At 41.1% G+C, this 19,833-nt stretch overlaps 1 protein-coding gene across 1 annotated transcript in view; it reads left to right on the forward strand.

Annotated features, from left to right (window-relative positions):
* The window catches only part of TBC1D15 (TBC1 domain family member 15), a 2,197,436-nt gene that overhangs the window by 593,342 nt on the left and 1,584,261 nt on the right, over window positions 1-19,833 (forward strand). The window contains exon 7 of the mRNA XM_044057253.1: window positions 1,615-1,717. Within this exon, the coding sequence (XP_043913188.1) occupies window positions 1,615-1,717 (103 nt within the window). The remainder of the gene's footprint in view (window positions 1-1,614; window positions 1,718-19,833) is intronic.

Consider the following 19,833-nt stretch of genomic DNA (forward strand, 5'->3'; position numbering starts at 1 on the left):
GTCCATGTTCTGAGGCCAAAAAGTGTGGAATGAGTTATAGCCTGGTAGTGCAGGGGTGCTTTCTGCTGCTTTAACCAGGTCTCTGTTACAGCACAAATTTCGATGTTCTCCATTTTGAGGAGTGCTTCGAACAAGTGCATCTTGAGATTTCGACTTCTAGTGTTGAGCAGCATGACCCTCAGATTGCATTTATTTATAGCTGTTACTGTGGTAATTTGGTCTTTGGAACATCGCCTAAAAACTCAGGCAGTTACCTGATGAAGTTATGAGTACCGTATTTGTGATCACCGGAATAGCGGAATTACAGGTTACAATTTCAGAGGAATATTTGCTAAGTACGAATTTGTACCACAATGGCATATTCTCATTACTCTTGGTGCTAGTATTTATAGGTATTGGAGGGGTAGGGAGCTAAGTGTGTGTGGCCTACCTGCAAACTGTACATTACTGGTGTTACAGTGAGTTTTGAAATATGCTTTAAATATGCTTTTTTTTGAGCAGTTTGTTTTAGACATGCAGCAATTCATGTCTCATGGTAGTGATGAACTTAACCCCAATTATTCTAAACTTAAGAGCCTAAGTTTCATAAATAAGAGATTGTGACCCAGCAAATTCACTAGGTGCATAAACAAGGGGGGAAGTCAGTCAAACACCTATCATGATAAGCTAAAGAGCTACACAGATGAATAAAGGTCATTCCACTGTGACACTGACACTTAGCAGAATCAAACAACATGATAGAAGTGAGAATGAATACCCACCAAGCAGTGTATAAATGTCACATAGAGTTAAGTACATGCACAGAAAAATTGCATGTTGGTTGGCCGTGCTGGAAATCTATTCATTTATGTTCCCATTGATGGTAATGGGTGCTAAATTGAGCAGAAAACCCTGTTGGCTGTCTCAGTGATGGCCTGTGTCTCTAGTGCATGGGGAAACTGATGGTTGGCAGACAACCAAGGAGTAAAATATGTGCGGGGAAGCTGCAAGAAAATAATTTTTTTCAGTAGATTTTGCAGCCCCCTTTATCATCCACTTTGGGAATCTTGTACATTTTATTTGCTAAATTCCAAGAAGTAAGTAGCTTTACATCATACAGATTAACAGAAAGCATCTTTAGGATAATCTTTATATGCGCCAACATACACAAGCCTGACTCTAGAAGCGAGACATTACCCAGTGGGTTTCTTAAAGTAAATGGCTGCTAAGTGATTAACTGAAGCATAATATTGTCAGTATAATGATACCTGTAGTAAGAGGTGACCTGTTAAAGTTCTGATCTTATGACAAGTCTGTTGAGCAGATGCACTTTCTGATATGTGATTTGGAATGTCCTGTGAATTTAGAAGTATTGTGGATTTCTCTAGAAAATGCCATGAATTTATTTTTTTGGACTTTCCACTGATAAAGGAGTGAGAGAAACCTGATCATCTTTTCCTTGTTTTTAGGAGCAAGGGTGCATTGCTAACCATCCTTGTTTGTTATCAAAATGCCTTCAGGCTAAAATACCTATTGATACTATGCTCAGAAGATATTGAGCAAAAATAACATTATTGCTAACAGACATTTTGTGTATAATGTCTCTTGTTAGATTTAATAATTATTTTGTTTTAGAAGCCCCGAGGATCAAACAGTTCTTCTCGTCAGTAATCAAAACAAGTACCTGTATCAACCTTTTGAGAATCTCCTTGAGGAGAAAGCCTACAATATTGTACAGGTATGTATGTATGTGTGAGGTACAAAAAAATCAGTAAATGTAATTATTTGTGCTTTAAGCATAACTTAATCGTGCACTTAAAGCTATGTGTCTTTTATTATCACCTTTGTGATATTAGGGTTTTCTAGGTCATGAAATTATGCTTCATCGAATGTTGTGTAATAGTCTGATAATGTATTTTTAAGTAAGTTTGCAACCAGTTGAAGGGAGATTTCTCATGTCCTACCTCTCCTGGACTGGGAGAGGACTAACGGAAATCTAAGAGCTTCTAATATGAAGTTAATCTTGAGAAGTGATTTTGGTCTGTGTAATTTTAAATCCCGTATGTTTGGGGATAGCTTTGTCTGTGTAGTTGCATATAATAGCTGGCAGAACTCACTCCATTTTGCCACTGCATACTTCTGCTAGCATGAGGTCAAAGAACTCTCCAATATTGCCTTCTATTTAATATTTTTACTAACAATCTTTGTTCTGCCTACTGCACCTCATCTCTGATCCAGTATGATGATGATTCTACTCTCATTACCCTTTTTGACAACCTTACTGATCTTCTCTCCCTTACTCAGACCTCTTTCAACACTACTGAACACTGGCTAACCAATAACCAACCTATTCTTAACCAAAGAAAACTAAGCTTCTTCTTTTCCTTCCAAAATCATTATCCAACCTTAAAACTACCTTCACTCTCTTTTCTCTAGACAACTCTGCCATACTTGCTGATTCTCATACCAAACTTCTAGGAATCACAATTGTCGATCAACTTAAATTTGACCTTCATATCCAACAATCCATCAAAAAGACTCATCAAAAACTCAGTCTTTTGTATAGAAACAAAAAATTCCTATCCATTACCTCAAGGACTCTCTAATAGCTCAACCCTACCTTTTCCCTTGTCTGCTGTATGCTTTCTGTATATTTACCCACCTTCAAACAAATCTTTTAAATAAACTTGAACAAACTTACAACCAGATAGCTAGATTTGCCTGTTATCTCCCTTGTAGATCTCATCACTGCTTTGCCCTAAAATAACTTCAGTGGCTTGAACTTCCTCATCTTTTACAACTTTCTCAACTACAGACGACTCATTCTCTGCTTTACAAACCTGCAGCCTTCCCCTCCCTGTCTACCCTCCTATCCCTTTACAGACCTTCACAATCTCTTCGTAGCACTGACCAACAGCTACTTGACACCTATACACCTACAAAACAATAGGCAGACTACTCTATAAATGCTCTATTTCTCAAATTTGGAACAACCTCCCTACCAATATACGTTCTAGCCAAACTTTTTTTCATTTCAAAAGAGAATTGAAGAGTTACCTTACTAACTCTGCATCCTGCACCTGTCATAACCCTACCTAACTTTTACTTATTTCAATTTCTGTTCCATAGTCACTGTTTTTCCTCTCCTGATATAGTAATACCTTTGTAGAGCTGACCTATTTCTCTACCTAATTCTCATCTTTTCTCTACCTATATTACTACACCTCTCACTTTTTACGCTCTTGATTTCTCCTAAATTTTATTTCTCTACTCCTCTATTCTATTTCCTCCCCTCTTCCAACTCTATTTTTAATCATTTATATATATTTTTTCTCTCTTTAAAAATACCTGTTGTTAACCTACGAGTTTCAACCTCTTGTTAACATTAGGCTGTTGTCTTTTTTAGAATTTTCATGAATATTCGATCTGTTGTACTCTTTTTGCATACATAGCATGAATGTATATCTTTTATTGTATTCCAAATTCATATTATTGTATTGTTAATTTTTTCATTTGTATCCTTGTGTAGAGCTTTTCTCCTCAAGTCTCCACTGAAAATGGGCTACTTGCCCAGTGGACTAACCCGGTTAACAGAAGGCAAATAAAGAATGAAGTTCAATCCAGACTTATTGAAGAATCATATGATTTTTTAGTTTCAAAGAAGATAGATGAGCATCTGGTTGCCAGTGCTATCCAGAGTTTTTTTTTTGACCACATATGAGCAGTAGTATGCAGTGTCAAAATACAGGGAAGCTTTACCAGCTCTAACAAGTAACAAAGCAAGGAAAGCTATTCCCGAACACAAGGGATTTTAACATAAGTTAATCTACTACATTTTGCACTGTTATAAAGCTTTTTTTACTGTTGCATTTATGCACTGTTTTATACTGTTTTAACTGTATTTTTTATTGCTAGATACTGTTTCATTACACTAATTGCATGTTTACTGAATTACTTAACTGTAAACTGCTTTTTTTCATACTGAGAGTTGTATTTTCTGTTTGTGAGTGCTCTATCCTAGCTTTTCTATGCATTTTTGATTTTTTGAGGTTTCTGTGTTCTAATCTAGTCTGTGCATTTTTGATTTTTTGAGGTTTCTGTGTTCTAATCTAGTCTGTTTACAATTAAAAGAATTCTCTAGAGTCTGCTTGCTCCTTGATCTGTTTTAAAACTTTCATTTAGTGGCTACAGCTAGGAACTGTAATAGTTTCCCAACCCACCTTCCCTGGTGTTCTTATACTTGGCGGCTTTGCAGTTGCCCGCCCATACTGTATATTTGATCTGTGACACTCCTCCCAGTCTAGTGTCATTAGTTCATTCAATCTAATGGAGAACATTTGTGAAGGCCAACCCACTCAGATTCTTAACCTTGAATTAACTTCTGTTCCAGCTTTCTCCATTTCCACTTTACTGAAAAAAAAATCTAAGCTTGCTTCCCCTTTTTCCTGTAACAAGTCTTGTCCAGATACAGATTTGCTGTATCCAGGACTGTTTGTAAGCTCCTGAGGCCCCCCCCCTCCACTTAACTAGGGTTAAACTATTCCTGGCACCATAATGTCTGCTCTTCAAATTTTCCCTTGCAACTAGCCAGCTTTTTAGTTTTAGCACTCAAATCTGTTTCATTGAGCTCAGCACTTGTTCAGAACTTGTTGTAAGCACTAAATAAGCTACAAATTACTACAGCACTCAACTTTCCTCACTTGTCTAGAGGAAAACAGTTTTTAGTACTTAATAAATAAGCACCTATCCAGGCATGTCTAAAGGTCAGCTCCCGGAGTTTTCTCCTGTCTACCTGATGAATCTTGGGACAGTGCAGCAATTGCCTCATGTACACAGACAACCCTCTCCTCCTACCACCCAACATTACGACCTGTGAGAGATGCACTTATATAGCCAAACTGGAAGCAAAGCTCTCTTCACCGAAGACTGGACTAGACAGTCAAAAGGAGAAGGTAAACACTTGCACCATACCACACTCATCACATAGTCCCTCAAAACCTACACCACCAAAACACACACACAGAAGCACAAAACACACACCTACATTCGCGGAGGCTCTCTGTAAAAATCTGCCCAAACAACCGAGACCTCCAAAGCAGAAATACAAGCAACCTCCACCCCCCCAACACAACCCAAATGACACATAGCCCACATACTTAGTGTGCCATTCAACTACAGCCCATAAGGCATAATGTACCCAACACTCTAGTCATAGGTGACTCTATAGTCAGGCACACTGATGTTCCACTCACCAGGCCAAACAAGGAGAAAGTTACTGTCAGCTGCCTGTCTGGTGCCAGGATCTGCCACATAACGCACGCACTCAGGTTACTCCACAACAAGTACAAATATGACTCTGTCTTTGTCCATGTAGGTGTGAATGACCTGAGACGTACCTCCCTGGACTACATGAAAAGTGACATGGAGGAGCTCTTCGATCTTGTAGCCCAGGCAAGTATGACCCTCGCCCTGAGTGTAGCATCCTGCCATCACCCAGAATGATACCACAGTACAAGGACAAAATGATTGACTTCAACAATTGGCTAAGCTTCTGGTGTCATTCTAAGGGAATCCAGTATCTGTCTGCCTGGGATGACATGATGGACAGACCACGCTGCTTTGCCAGAGATGGCCTGCACCTGTCGCCCTTGGGATTCTGGATACTGGCAAAGGCTCTTGCCACCCCTATATTGCCTTTTTTAGGCAAGGTTCAAATGACAAATTCACCACTGTAACAGGTATAAGCAAGCAAAACCTGAGGGTAATGCTACTCAAAATGCACTCACTCGAGGCACTCCTTAAAATGGAGAACATCGACATCTGTGCAGTGACAGAGACCTGGTTCAAAGTTCCAGAGAGCACCCCTGCATTACCAGGCTATAATCCATACCACACCTTTTGGCCACCAAACCCAGACCGAAACACTAAAGGTGGAAAGTGTCCATATTCATTAAGGATATCCACACCTCCAAGCTAGTTGCTCATCATAATGCATCCGAGATTATCCAAGTTCAACTAACTCTGGGCAAAAAGCTTGCTACAGACCCCCCTGCCATGCCCCAGAATTCCACTCCTCTTTTCTTGATACACTGGAAAATATTAAGGTACAACCCAACACCCTAATAATGGGTGATTTCAACTGCCCCACCATTAAGTGGGAAAACTACTGATGTACCAACTCTTTTGCTCAACGTTTTCTGGAATTCGTCAATTTCAGTGCCTTGGATCAACTTATCCACACCCCCACCAGGGGCAGCAATATCCTAGAACTGGTCATCACCAACATGGGCGACTGGTGTTCCACATCAGAGGTCAGCTCCTCCTTGGTCAGATCCGACCACGTGCTAATCACCCTAGACATCCACATCCCGCTCCCACCCCCCCATTAGGAAAACAGTCGTAAAAAATTTCTCCAAAGCCAACTTCACGCTTCTTAAGACAGAAGTGGCAAACTTCACGACACCCATGCAGATGGACAATGGAGGTACAAATGCTGAATCCTACACAAATGCACTTTATAAGCACTTACACGAGTGCATGGATCGTGCTATCCCTAACAGAACCAAGATGCTGTCCTCCAAAAAAAGGAAGCCAATCTGGTGGTCTTCTGCCATAAACAAACTCTGCAACAGAAGAAAGAAACTGTTGCAAAAAAAAGTGAAATCCCATGATTGGAGGAACTCCCTGGTCAGCCTCAGTAAGAAGCTGAGATCCCTCATAAAATCCCCCAAAGCTAGTTATGAAAACAAAATCACCACTGATTCTAAAAGCAACCACAAAGCGTTCTATAGGTATGTCAAGAATCTCAATGGCAACACTCAGATCTGCTCTGAGTTGCAGCACGATGACACTAAATATGCAGAACCAACTGATATTGCCAACATTCTGGCAGATAGGTTCAGTGCTAACTTTACCCCCCCACCACCCCCTAAAGGGCCCATCTTTATACCAGAAGAATGCAAAGTTCCTGTTATCACGCTGCACAGGGAAAAACCTCACTCTCCAAAGGCAAGAACACAGCATCCATGGGACCTGGCAACATCCCAGGCTGCCTTCTACATGAACTACAGAATCAACTGGCACCCCACCTAAGTACCATGTTCAATCGCAGCCTCACCTCAGGCTTTGTGCCCATTGAATGGCACACCCTGATGGTTATCCCACTCCACAAAGGGGGGGGGCACAACAGACCCGGGAACTACTGCCCCATTAGCCTGATGAGCCTGGTCTGCAAGGCCATGGAACGTATCATCATGGAACTCATAAACAAAGGCATTGGAGATCTCCAAACTCTGGACCCCACACAGTTCGGGTTTGTAAAAGGCAGATCATGTCTCCTAAACCTGATAGATGAGTTTGAAGCAGTCACCAAAGCCATAGATGAGGGTAAGGTGGTTCACACAGCCTATCTCGATCTTGCCAAGGCATTCAACACTATCCCTCACTCTGGAATTATAGCTAAACTCACTAAACTAGGTATAAATCCCTATGTCACAAGATGAGTTACCAGCTGGCTTACTGACAGAACCCACACTGTGAAAGTAGCAGACTTCAGACCAATGACAAGTGGAGTACCACAAGGTTCAGTCCTGGGTCCTCTTCTGTTTGGTATCTACTTCTCTGAAGTACAGGCTAAAACAGAAGGTCTTTAGCTAACTAAATTCGCAGATGACTGCAAGCTAGGAGCCATACTCGAAACTCCTAACGATGTGGACATCCTACAAAAGGGCCTCACTGAGACAGATGCCTGGTGTCAAAGCCATGGTCTCAAGCTCAGTGCCAAAAAGGGGATTGTCATCCCCTTTGGTAAGAACTCTGTACCCAAGAACTACCACATAAGGCAGTAGTCTACTTAACACCGAAAGTGTGAAGAGACCTTGGGACACAGGTGGACAGTAGTCTCTCCTTTGATAATCACATCACCACAGTGGTCAGGAAATCCTTCTCCGTGGCACACCTCATCACAAAAGGTTTCTCATTCAGAAAAAAAGAGGTCATTCTTCCCCTCTACTCATCACGTATTAGACCCATTATATAGAGTACAATGCCCCTTTTAGTATGTACCCCACAAGACATCTACAACAACTGGAAAGGCCACAGAAATACCTCACAAAGAGGATTACTAGCCACAAACAGATGCCCTACACAGACCGACTCAAAAAACTCCAGCTTTACTCCGTCGCATATCGCCTACCCCGAGGCGATCTCTGCCTAATATACAAAGTACTAACCTATGAACCTAAGCTATGTCAAACCCAGAGCTGTTGGACATGCTGCACTTAAAGAAATCTCAATCCCTCCGAGCTACACGCTCTAGGGACCTACACCTTGTCACCACAATAAACAGAACATGCTGGAGGGATAGTTTCCTGTCCCAGAGACTTAGGTTCATAGGTTCATACTAGGCTATCTGCCCTAGGGCATTTATAAGCCTAGCCAGAATGTGTTTGGCTTTCGCCACCCATTTTAAATTTATTTTGCTATGCCCTTTTTTGAGGTTAGTATACTGTGCCTCTGTCTAACAGTGACACAGAAGTGATACCCGGGGTAAACCTACGATCTCCCATCCACTCATCAAGATTCCTCTTGAAGAGAGTCAGTGAGGGACTCTGCCTAACCTGGACTGGGATTTTATTCCAGAGTGAAGGGAGCCTCTGGGTTATGAATCTGTCCCGCCAGCATGTCCTATTTATTTCAGTGCTGAGGTTCAAGTCTCTCGAGTGCGTAGCTCAATGGGATTTGGATTTTCTGAGGTGCAGCATGTCCATTAATTCCGGGTTGGACATGGCTTTATACATCAGGCACAGATCGCCTCTGAACAGGCGGTATGCCACTGAGTAGAGCTGGAGTTTCTTTAACCGGTAGGCATATGGCATCTGTTTGAGCCCTTTGATCCTCTTGGTGAGGTATTTTGGGGTCTTTCCAGTTGCTGCAGGTGTCTGGTAAGGTACATCCCAAAAGGGGCATTGTACTCAATTATGGGCCTGATGAGGGATGAGTAAAGAGGCACGATGACCTCCCTGATCTAGATGTGAATCCTTCATGATTAGGTGGGCTATATAAAATGTTTTTCTAACCACTTTGGCCACGTGGTTGTCAAATGAGAGATTGCTATCAACTTGGGTCCCCAGGTCCCTAATTACTTCTTCTGTACTTAATGGATTACCACCTATGTGGTAATTTGTGGGCACTTTGTTTTTGCCAAAGGGGATGACTATACACTTTTTGGCATTTAGCTTGAGGCCATGGCTCTGGCACCAGTTGTCTGTTTCTATGAGGCCCTTTTGGAGGATGATTATGGCGCCCAGTTTGCAGTCATCTGCGAACTTGGTCAGCCACAGTCCTTCCGTGTTGGCCTGTACCTCCGAGAAATATATACCGAACAAGAGAGGTCCCAGGACTGAGCCTTGTGGGACACCACTTGTAACTGGTTTGGAGTCTGACATGGCTCCAGCAATTCTAACCATGTGGGTTCTGTCCTTGAGCCAGTTTGCAATCCATCTAGTGACATAGGGGTTTATATTTAAGCTGGTGAGCTTATCTATAATGCCCGAGTGGGGTATTGTATCGAAGGCTTTAGCGAGGTCCAGGTAGGCTGTGTGGACCACTTTCCCGTGGTCAATCGCCTCGGTGACTGTTTCAAAGAAATCAACCAGGTTTAAAAGGCAGGATCTGCCCTTAACAAAGCCGAACTGGGTAGGATCCAGTGTCTGTATGTCCCCAATATCTTTATTTATGAGGTCAATGATGATCCTTTCCATAGCTTTGCAGACTAAGCTAGTCAGGCTTATGGGCCGATAGTTTCCAGGATCCGTTGAGGCACCACCTTTATGGAGAGGGACCACTGTTGCTGTACGCCACTCTTTTGGGCACATATCCTGTAGTAAGGCTGAGATTGAACAGTAGTTTTATGTTTGGGTTTAGCTCTTCTTGGAGTTCATGTAGGACGCAGCCCGGGACACCGTCTGGTCCCATTGATGCTGTGTTTTTTGCTTTGGAGAGGGCGGCTCTTACCTGAGCATCTGAGATGTCAGGGGGGCAGCACTCTGCTGGGATAGATATTTGCCCTTTTGGTGGGGAGGGGGGGAGATGTTTGCGCTGAATCTGTCAGCTAGGATGTTGGCAATGTCTGTGGGTTCAGTGTATTTTTTGTCATTTTGGACTAATTCTGAGCATATCTGGGAATTACCACCCAGGTTTCTAAATTAACTAAAGAAAGCCTTGTGATTATCCTTAGTGTCCTGTGCAATTTTTCTCTCGAAGCTGGCCTTAGACTTCCCACACTCTGGAACAGACTACCTGTCTATGTCAAACAGAGCTCCTCATTAGCATTCTTGATGATTGGATGGGTAATAATAAATTTACCTCGGGAATCACTTCTGTGGTTCTGCTTGACAGGGGCACAGGAAAATAATTTTCTTGGGTGGCAAAAGCCAGGGTACCTTTTTGGCTAGGCTTGTATAGGCCCTAGGGTCAATAGCGTAGTACCTACCTATGAACATAAACCAAAAGTCATTCTCAGGACTAACCTCATAACACACGTTCTTGGGTAATGTATTTCTAAAGATGAACTTCTTTTGGGTACAATTAACATAAGTCTTTTAGTGTTATTGATATATTTTTTTCTTTTGTTTTGCATATGATTTCTACACAGTTATTAGATTTTTTTCCCTAAGTCGTGACATATTGTTTAAATATTTGGATAGCTGACACTTCTCAAAAACATGCAAGCTGTCCATGCTTGACTCTTATAGTTGCTGGTGACAGTCTAGTATGCAGTAAGTCATTTAACTTTGAAATTATCCACAGGTTTAGTATTAGTTTTCTGATGTTTATACATTGTACCTAACATTGGATACAAAATTTATGGTAGGTTCTTGTTTTTTAGTAGAATGTTAATCTAGTGCATGGAGCATTGTGATTACACTCCAGTATCTGGAAAAAGACACATCAGTTAAGCAGTTCAGTAATGCAAGACCTGCTCGTAACAAATGATCCAGTGTCGTTAATTTTCTTTTGAATCAACATGTGGGATGTCAGATCCGGTTGGATCTGTCCTCGTTGTCTTGTACCAGCATATTGGATCCAAGAGCTATGACACCTCCCCTACCCACAATCCCCTCCTCCTAGCCAATTTATCTCACATCTCACTTGCCAAACCAGATGTGTTTACCAATAACTCCACCTTTATCACAGTAAGTGATTATAATTTTTTGTTTCTCTGCTTACTCTTCCCTATAGGATAGTTTTTAGTTTAGGCTTAGTATATTTAAATACTTGGCTTGTTAAATAACTTATTTAGATTTTTCTAGAGTGCACTAAATAGATCTTTCTGCTATTTTTTCTATAGATTACATAGTGTTTTTCAGTGTACTATTAAAAAAACAAAGTAAAAAAAAAAAACGTACAAAACATCGAATGGAAACTGCAAATGCCTGCATATTAATTAGGCATAAATGTCAAATCTGTTGAATGAATTCAGCAGATTCAATGTTTATGTAGAATATCAAATATGACATCAGTGTAGGTGTAAACGCAAGTTAAACTCCTACACTGCCATTCACATTTTAGCAGGGGGGGCAACCCCCCCTGCACACCCCTTGCAAACTGTATATTCCATCTCCAAGGTCACACTACAGTGAGGAATGGGAAACATTTCCAAATCTGCACTGTAACCGCGATCTCTACCCATAACATCAAGTACATATCAGCGAATGCATAGTTCGGCAACACTGAAGTTGTCCAACTGCCGATCGTCATTTCCGTGTTCGCCAAACCCACCTACAACATTTTAATGGTAAACTGTGTTTCTCATAGATCTTTAAGGTTAGCAGTTAAGTAGAATAGTAGTTTCTTTACAGGATTATAGCTAAGTAAGGTTTACTTGTCTTATTTTCTTTTATATATACATATTTGTTTAATAAGATACAGAATATTTGCTAGTACTGTATTGTTGTTAGAATTTTTTTTACTGTTAAAAAAGTTTTGATGTCTGAAGAGTCCAGTTGTTTCAAAAAGGGTTCAGACTGTGGAGAGAAGCCCCCACCCCCACCTAATCCCCATTCTTCTTATGTGTATTGCCTAGGTCTTTCCCATTTATAGGATAGTTGTAGCATTTATAGTGCCTTCGGCACCAGAGCTCTTCAGGGCAAAAAGGAAAAACTTATTCTTAGGGGTCTTCTTCCCACTAAGACAAGGCCCTGAATGTCCACTGATTCTAAAGCACCTTCCCCCCTCTCCTTCTGACAAAAAGAGGGAAAAAGAGAAAGAACAATCTAAAGAAAATGAGAAATCTTGAGAGAAATGTAAAGACAAACAGATTGATTAGAGGCAATAAGAAAGGGTAGAAAAACCAAAGAAAATGTCTCTTGATCCAAGTGCTAAGTTGCTGAAGTAGCCTGATCCAACTGCAACCAAGATCCAAACTCCCATCCTGAAACCTTATTTTTCTTCTGGGGCTGATCATTGCCAGACTTCATTCCCCAATACTTCAAAAGCTGCTTTCAAGGCCTCCATCTGTAGTTTCATCTTCGAGGTATGGTTGATCCACCAGAAGCCTTACTTGAAATTAATTTTGACTGTATGATGAGGAAATTTTGTGGACAGATATTCAGCTGGAGGTCCTCCCAGCCCCATCCCTGAAGAGAGGACTGGGATTAGGCCCATCAACACTATCTCTACTAATTCTGATGCTGTCTCCCTTTCTAGAGCCGACACATATGGGTCCAAACCCCTCCTCCGCACGAGTGTCAGATCCCACAGCCTTGGAGACTTGGGCTTAGACATCTTGCCTCACCTTCTCTACACCATAGCTTTTAGTTTCTGAAGAGTCCCCGAGCCAGAGCATTGAAGTTGGAATCCCAACAGTGGAGTCGACACCAAAGTTTTCAGAGCTATCCCTCACCATATGTGCTTTGGCTGTAAATAGTTCTGCTTTGAGGTCCTCTTTGGAACTGACACCTTTTGGAGTTGGGAAAGCTATTAACTTTGCTGATAAGGACAGTTTTTCCACTGCTCCATTACCTGAGTCAACTTATGAGGCTGTGAAGATGGCTTTGACCGGATCAGAAAGACCAGTGTGTGCACTGAGTTCGGTTTCATCCTGACTCCCATTGACTCCTATAACTTCTTCCTTTCATTCGGGTCAACAGGGACATGCAGAACCAATCATCTTCAAGACAGCTCAATGTTACATCTCTCTGTCTGACTCTGAGTTGTCTCCATCATAGCCCCAGAGACTAATCCTCAGAAAAGGGCATGCAAGTAGAAGCACATAGATGACTCTTCTGAGTCTGTCACTGACACAGGCTTAAAGGGTAGAGAAGGTTCCCCAAACCCCTCCCCCCAGGACCTCTCCTTTGGAGGTATTCTAGAATTGATGAAACAGAGGGGGGTGGGTGTGATCCACAGAAACTCCTCTTCTTTCTGATGAGTTTGTGTTCCTTAAAGCTTTTGGGTCTAGCTCTTTAGCATCCGGGATGGTCCCACCTCCTGGTGTCTTAATGGATGCCATCGCTCAGAAGGCTTGGAAGAAACCTGATCTGACAAAGCCTATTCCAAAATGCCAGGTAAGATTTTAGTTAAGCCAAAGAATAGAAAACATTGCTAAGGTGGTAGTACAGTCACAAAAATGAACCATCAGAATAATGTTCCTCTGTCTGCCCCCTCCTCCCCCCCAACAGGGGAGTTAGGGCATTAGACAAACTGAAGAAATGGATATATGCTTCAGTGACCCTTACACTTAAAGCTGTGAACTATCTGGCACACGTGAAATATTTCCAAAGAAACTTGGCCAAGGAACTCTCCAGGTCTCTTTTGGGTAGCTTACTTACGGACATCCAGAAGACAGGCGATACCCAAATGTCTACCCTGAAATCTTCCTCAGATGTGGCTATGAGATTGCCATCTAATGTACCATCAGCCATCTGGCATATCAGGGGCAGCTGGCATAGGTATTACCATGCATTGCCATGCTTGGATGCAGCTGTGCGATTTCACTGAGAGCTTTAAGGCATCTTTTACAAGTGCCCCCTGTGAAAATTCATCCTTGTTTGGACTGAAGGTAAAAGAAATGCTTAACAGGAGTGAACAGGTTGCTAAGACCATGTCTGCTGTAGTAATTAATTTTTTATTCCTCAAAGATCCTTTTCCAGGAATCAGAGAGGAGGTAGGAAAATGTTGTTCAAAAAGTCCCCAAGGTTTTCACCATGACACTGCTGGGGTAGCCCTCCCAAAGACAGAGGAGGGAGGTAGTCCCAGTGGACGCTGCCCACGAAGCAGAGGCAGACTTGCAAAATCATGGTTTCCATGGCCCCTTCCCTGAGAAACCTTACCAGCATCTCTGAATGCTTGCCTAACTCCTGCACTCTGAAGGCAGTCAGGGAATGCTATTCTTTACACCCTTTAGCATGGCAAACCATAACTTCTGATTCATGAGTGCTGATGATTATCACCAGAGGCGATACAGTACCCTTTTTGCTTTCCTCATAGAAAGGATTTATGATTCCCGCTACTCCACCCAATCAGTTTGAATCTTCAGCAACAGAGGTATCAAAATTGCTAAACAAAAGTCATCCAACTAGTCAGTCCAGACCAGTATTCCAGGTTCTTTTTAGTTCCAAAAAAAGACAGGGAACCTCAGACCAATATTGGATCTATGTGATCTAAATCAGTATGTTTATTTATTTTATTTTATTTATTTTACATTTGTTGACCGGGCTAGTCTAACTGGATACATGTCCATTTTCAGCAGAGGCCCGGGGAGATGAGCTCCACTTGAAAAGATCAACAAAAAGCTAAACATAAAACATATAAATGCATATACAAAACGTAATAGTAGATTATTACATTACATTTCAATTGTTGAATACAAACATTGTTACAGAACATTATATAAATTTGCTAGCAACTCTATACTCGAGGAAGGAATTAAAAAAAATGTTTTTTTTTTTGTTTTGTTTTGTGGCTAGAGTAAGGAACAGATTTGGATTAGTCCATGAAAGTAGAGGTAATGGTTGAAAAAACTCTAGGTCAGCAGTGATGATGATAACAATGCCATTTTAGATTAGTCTGGGTTTGTACAGGGGCATAACCAGTGTGTTTTAAGGTAAAGTTTAAATAGTGTTAAAGAGAACATAGATGTGAGTTCATTTGGAAGTTGGTTCCAGTATTTTCCAACAGCATTACAGAACAGAGAGTCACCAGAGATATTGTTAGATATACTTGTGGATACTAGTAATTTCTTGGATGAGCATAAGTTATTAAGGTTTTTATATGGGGTAAAAAGGTTTGGTAGTATTGGAGTTGTAGTTGGTTGGAAGAAGGTTTTATGGGCAATGATAAGTTGGTTATAATGGATTTGGTTTTGTAGCTCAACCCAGCCTATTTGTTTCAGATTATGACAGTGGTGGGTTCTGAAAGAGGAGGCTGTGGCAAATCTAGCTATGTTATTATAAGAGTTTGACAGTTTGTTGAGGTTGTTTTTAGTCAGATTTGTATATATGGATGAAGCATAGAGGAGTGTGGAGATTAAATGGGTAAGGGCAATAGAAGTTCTGGCTTGTGGAGTAAGGAATGGCTTTATCCTATACAGGGAGCCCAGTTTTCTGTTTACAGTTTTTATAGTATTGTTAATGTGAGTTTCATAGGTAAGGTTGTTGTGTATTGTTATACCTAGAAGTTTAGTGGTTAGGTCTAGGGATATAATGGTACCATTATTGCATAAGACTGAGAAGTTAATTGGTCTGGACTTGCGGGTGGGTGTGAAGAGCAATAGTTTTGTCTTTTTGGGGTTCAGGAGGAGGCAACATTGTAAAAACCAGTTTTCTACTACAGTAAACATTCTCTGGGTCAGATGAAGATTTAGCTGAGCAGATGATTGTAGAATCGTCTGCATATTGAATACAGGTAGCTTGAGTAATTGCTAGATGAAGGTCATTTATATAGATTGAGAATAGGAGGGGACCAAGAATTGAGCCCTGAGGGACTCGTAGTGTAACGGGGAGATGTAAAGATAGGTTATTGTCCCAAAGCACCGCTTGTTGTCTGTTGTTAAGGTACGATTGGAACCGTTGAATAACCAGTGAATCTAGGGAAAGAGATCTTAGTACATTTATAAGTAAATTATCGTTGACCATGTCAAAAGCTTTGGAAAGGTCAATAAAGAGCGCTGAGGATAGGGTGTTATTATTTTTGTTATGATTGATACTGTCAGGAAAGGATAGAAGAGCAGTGGTAGTACTATGAAATGGTCTGAAGCCGTGTTGGCAATTTGCAAGTAGATTATTTCGCAGTAAGTGATCAAGTAGTTTTTTATGGATCATCTTTCCATTATTTTAGCTAAAGGAGAAAGTAATGCTATTGGACAGTAGTTGGAGTATTCGTTAGAATTGCCACCTTTGTGTAGGGGGATGATGTGTGAGATTTTCCAGATGGTAGGAATATTTCCTTCTTGTAAGGTTCTATTTATCAGGATTGATATTGGGTAGGCTATAGCTTTGGCAGCTTTTTGAAGATATTCTGCTGGTAGGTTATCGGCTGATGGGGTTGATGGTTTAAGTTTTTGAAGAAGATTACAGATAAGGTGAGTTGGGACTGATTGCCAGTGGAATGTAGGGAGTGAATTTGTTACAGAATTTGGGTGACTAGAATTCTGAGTTATTTGATTGGCCAGTGATCGGATGGCCTCTGTGAAGAAGGTATTAAATGCGTTTGCTGTTTGTTTGGGATCTTTGGAGTTGGCTCCTGTAGGGGGTGGTGTGGTGGAGTGACCAGGGTGAAGAAGTTTGTTAATACTCACCCAGAACATTTGTGGATTCCTTTGGTTTGTTTGCTGGAGATGACAGTAAAAGTTTTTTTGTCCAAGAGAATGGCTTTTTTTTGTAATATTTCTCATTTGGTTAAATTTAAGTTGGTCTGCGGGTTGCTTAGTAGATCTCCATAGAGCCCAGAGTTTGTTTCTAAGTAGGATTTTCTGCCTGGTTTCCTTGGTAAGCCATGGGGCTGGCTTATACTTAGTTCTGATAGTACGTTTTGGTGCATAATAGTCTAGTGATTGTTAAGAATTTTGAATTAAAGTAATTCACTACATTGTCTAGAGGGAGGTGTTTAATGGGTGTCCAATCACATGCTCTTAAGTTCACTTTGGAAATAGTCAGGATTAAAGTTTTTATTGGTTCTGATTGTTCTAAGTGTAGTTGGGTTAGGAGTAGTTGTCTTATGCCTAATGATATAAGTGAGTGAGTGGTCACTTACATCTGCAGGAAGGGTTCCAGCCTTATACATTTGCTGGTGATTGTTTATGAGTATCCAATCTAATATACTCTCTTTATTATTGGGTTTGTTAATTCTGGTTGGGAAGTTGATCATTTGTGAAAGTCCATGTAGGTTAATATGTGAAGTTGGCTGATTTTGTGTGCAGGTTTTCCAATCAATATTAGTCACCTAGAATTATAGTCTCTTGAGGGAAAGATGAAGGTAATCCAGCAAGGGTGTCTTCAAGGATACAAGTATTATTACCAGGAGGTAGGTAGATGCAGATGATGATTATTGATTTACTAATGTTAAGTTGAAGTTTGGTGGCAAGAACTTCTACATTATGAAGTGTTGGATAGCAGTCTAGTGTGGAGATTTGTAACAAATGTTAGCGACAAAATTCAGAGTAGTCACAGTGCAGTCCATTCTACCTCTTTTAAGGAAGGAAGGAAGATTGAATCTGCTGTATTGATCTCCAGAATACCTATTATCATATCAAAATCCAGAGGCATTCCAGGTGGTTTCTCCATTTCTGGCTGGGAGCCAACCACTACCACTTCACAATACTGCCATTCGATCTCACCACAGCCCCCAGGTGTTCAGCATGGTGATGACAGTTGCAACAACTCATCTCCAGCTGCATGAGATCCAGGTCTTCCCATATTTTAGACAATTGGCTCCTAACTGTAACTTCCAAGGATCTACTGTTAGAGCACCACTCAGTTTTCTGTTTGTTTTAAACTAGTGGAAATATCAATCCATTACAAGAAAAGCAAACTGACTCCTTCTCAGAGGTTAAACTTTATAGGTTGCCAGATGGGCATTGTCCAGCAAATTGTAAATCTCCCTGTTGCAAGAGTCAGCTCATTAAGATCTGTATCTTCTCAAGTGATAACACCACTGACAACACATAAGACTCATTCTACATCTTTTAGGGCTGATGGCTCTTCTATTGCACTGGTTTCATTAGCCAGATATCACATGAGAGTCCTACAGTGGATGTTAGCAGTACAATGGTCACAGAAATTTTACCCCCTTCACACATGAATCTGACTTGTGCAGGAATCACATAAATTGTGGTAGATTATGTTCCAGTCAGTTGTACAGGGCTGATCTTTTTGTCCCCACATTACCAAGGCCACAATCACCATGGATATCTCACTTCTGGGGGGTCATTTTGAAGGGAACACAGTTCAACGGATGTGGTCATCAACAGAAGCCAAACTTCACATCAGTGTCTTGGAGATGAGAATGCTTCTTCTAACACTGCAGGCTTTTCAGGGCCATCTACACAAGGATGTGATTGCTATTCATGCAGACAGTATGTCAGTGGTCTATTACATCAACAAACAAGGTAGAACACATTCGTACCGTATTTGCTGAGAAGCCATGTGAGTTTGGCAGTGGATGATGCCTTCAAATTGCTTTCTGGTAGCAGTGCACATTCTTTGGACATCCAGTATAATAGTGGACAGGTTGCACAGAACTATACTATTGCTTCATGAGTGGTCTCTCAAACAAGAGTGGCATTGGAGATTTGCAGCCCCTGAGGCCAATTTTGATGTGAAATCTTTGCTACCAATCTCAACAACAAATGCAGAAATTACTTCTCCCTCACCTTCGTTGAAGGTTGTGCATCAGGGCTGGCAACTCGGCATGTAAAAATCAACTGCCAATCATTAGCGGACCGGAGTTCTGCTGTGGGGACCCCTAACCTGGAAAAGCCGAAAGATACAACAACTTCTCCCTCATTCCCCCAGAGGGACAGTCACTGAGAGATGTTCTGGTGCATTTTTGGCCCAGAGATCTCCTTTATGTATTTCCACCATTTCCTCTTCTCACTAAGTTTATTCAGAAAGCCATAAAAATGCAAGATCAGGGCAATCCATATTTCCCCCTTTGGCCTCGGCAGGTATAGTTCCCCTTTCTTTGGCCTCATCTATTGCACCCACCATGGGTTCTGGATCTCACCCTCTCTCTGCACTCACCCTTCCAGGATGCTGCTACCAGATCTCTAGTCCCTAAAACTAACAACATTCGAGTGTTCATGATAGCTAATGGTGCCAGGCTTTCTTCACCTGTAGTCCACATAGTTCCTTCTTCTTAGAAGGAATAAACCAAAAAAAGACTTACAAAAGGAAATGGAAAAGATTTTCTGTTTGGGCATGCTCAAAGGGATAACATCCTTTTTCAGCCCCTCTATTAGCAATTCTTAATTTCCTTTCTGATCTTTTTTTATGGGAGGTTCTATTTATTCTCCAGTGAAAGTCTAGATGGCCGCCATTTCAAATTTTCACGTGTGACAAAATTATTTGTCTATTGCATCTCTTAAGGTGACCAAAGTCTTGCTTAGAGAAGCATTTTTATTGAGACTTCCTGTTCATGAGCCAGTCTCTCCTTGGGACATTACAAATTTTTTGCTTCAATCTTTGATCCTGCAGTTTCTTAAGATTTAAAATTCCTTTCTTGGAAAACTTATCTTTTTGGTTGCCATTACATTAGCAAAACAAGTTTTGGAACTGAAAGCACTTTCATGCAAACTATCCTTCCTTATTTTACATGAGGACGGAGTTAAGGACAGTTCCTTCCTTCCTTCCCAAA

The sequence above is a fragment of the Protopterus annectens genome, chromosome 15.part0 (genome assembly GCF_019279795.1).
Source record: "Protopterus annectens isolate FY-2018-M chromosome 15.part0, PAN1.0, whole genome shotgun sequence".
Classification (NCBI taxonomy): domain Eukaryota; kingdom Metazoa; phylum Chordata; order Ceratodontiformes; family Protopteridae; genus Protopterus; species Protopterus annectens.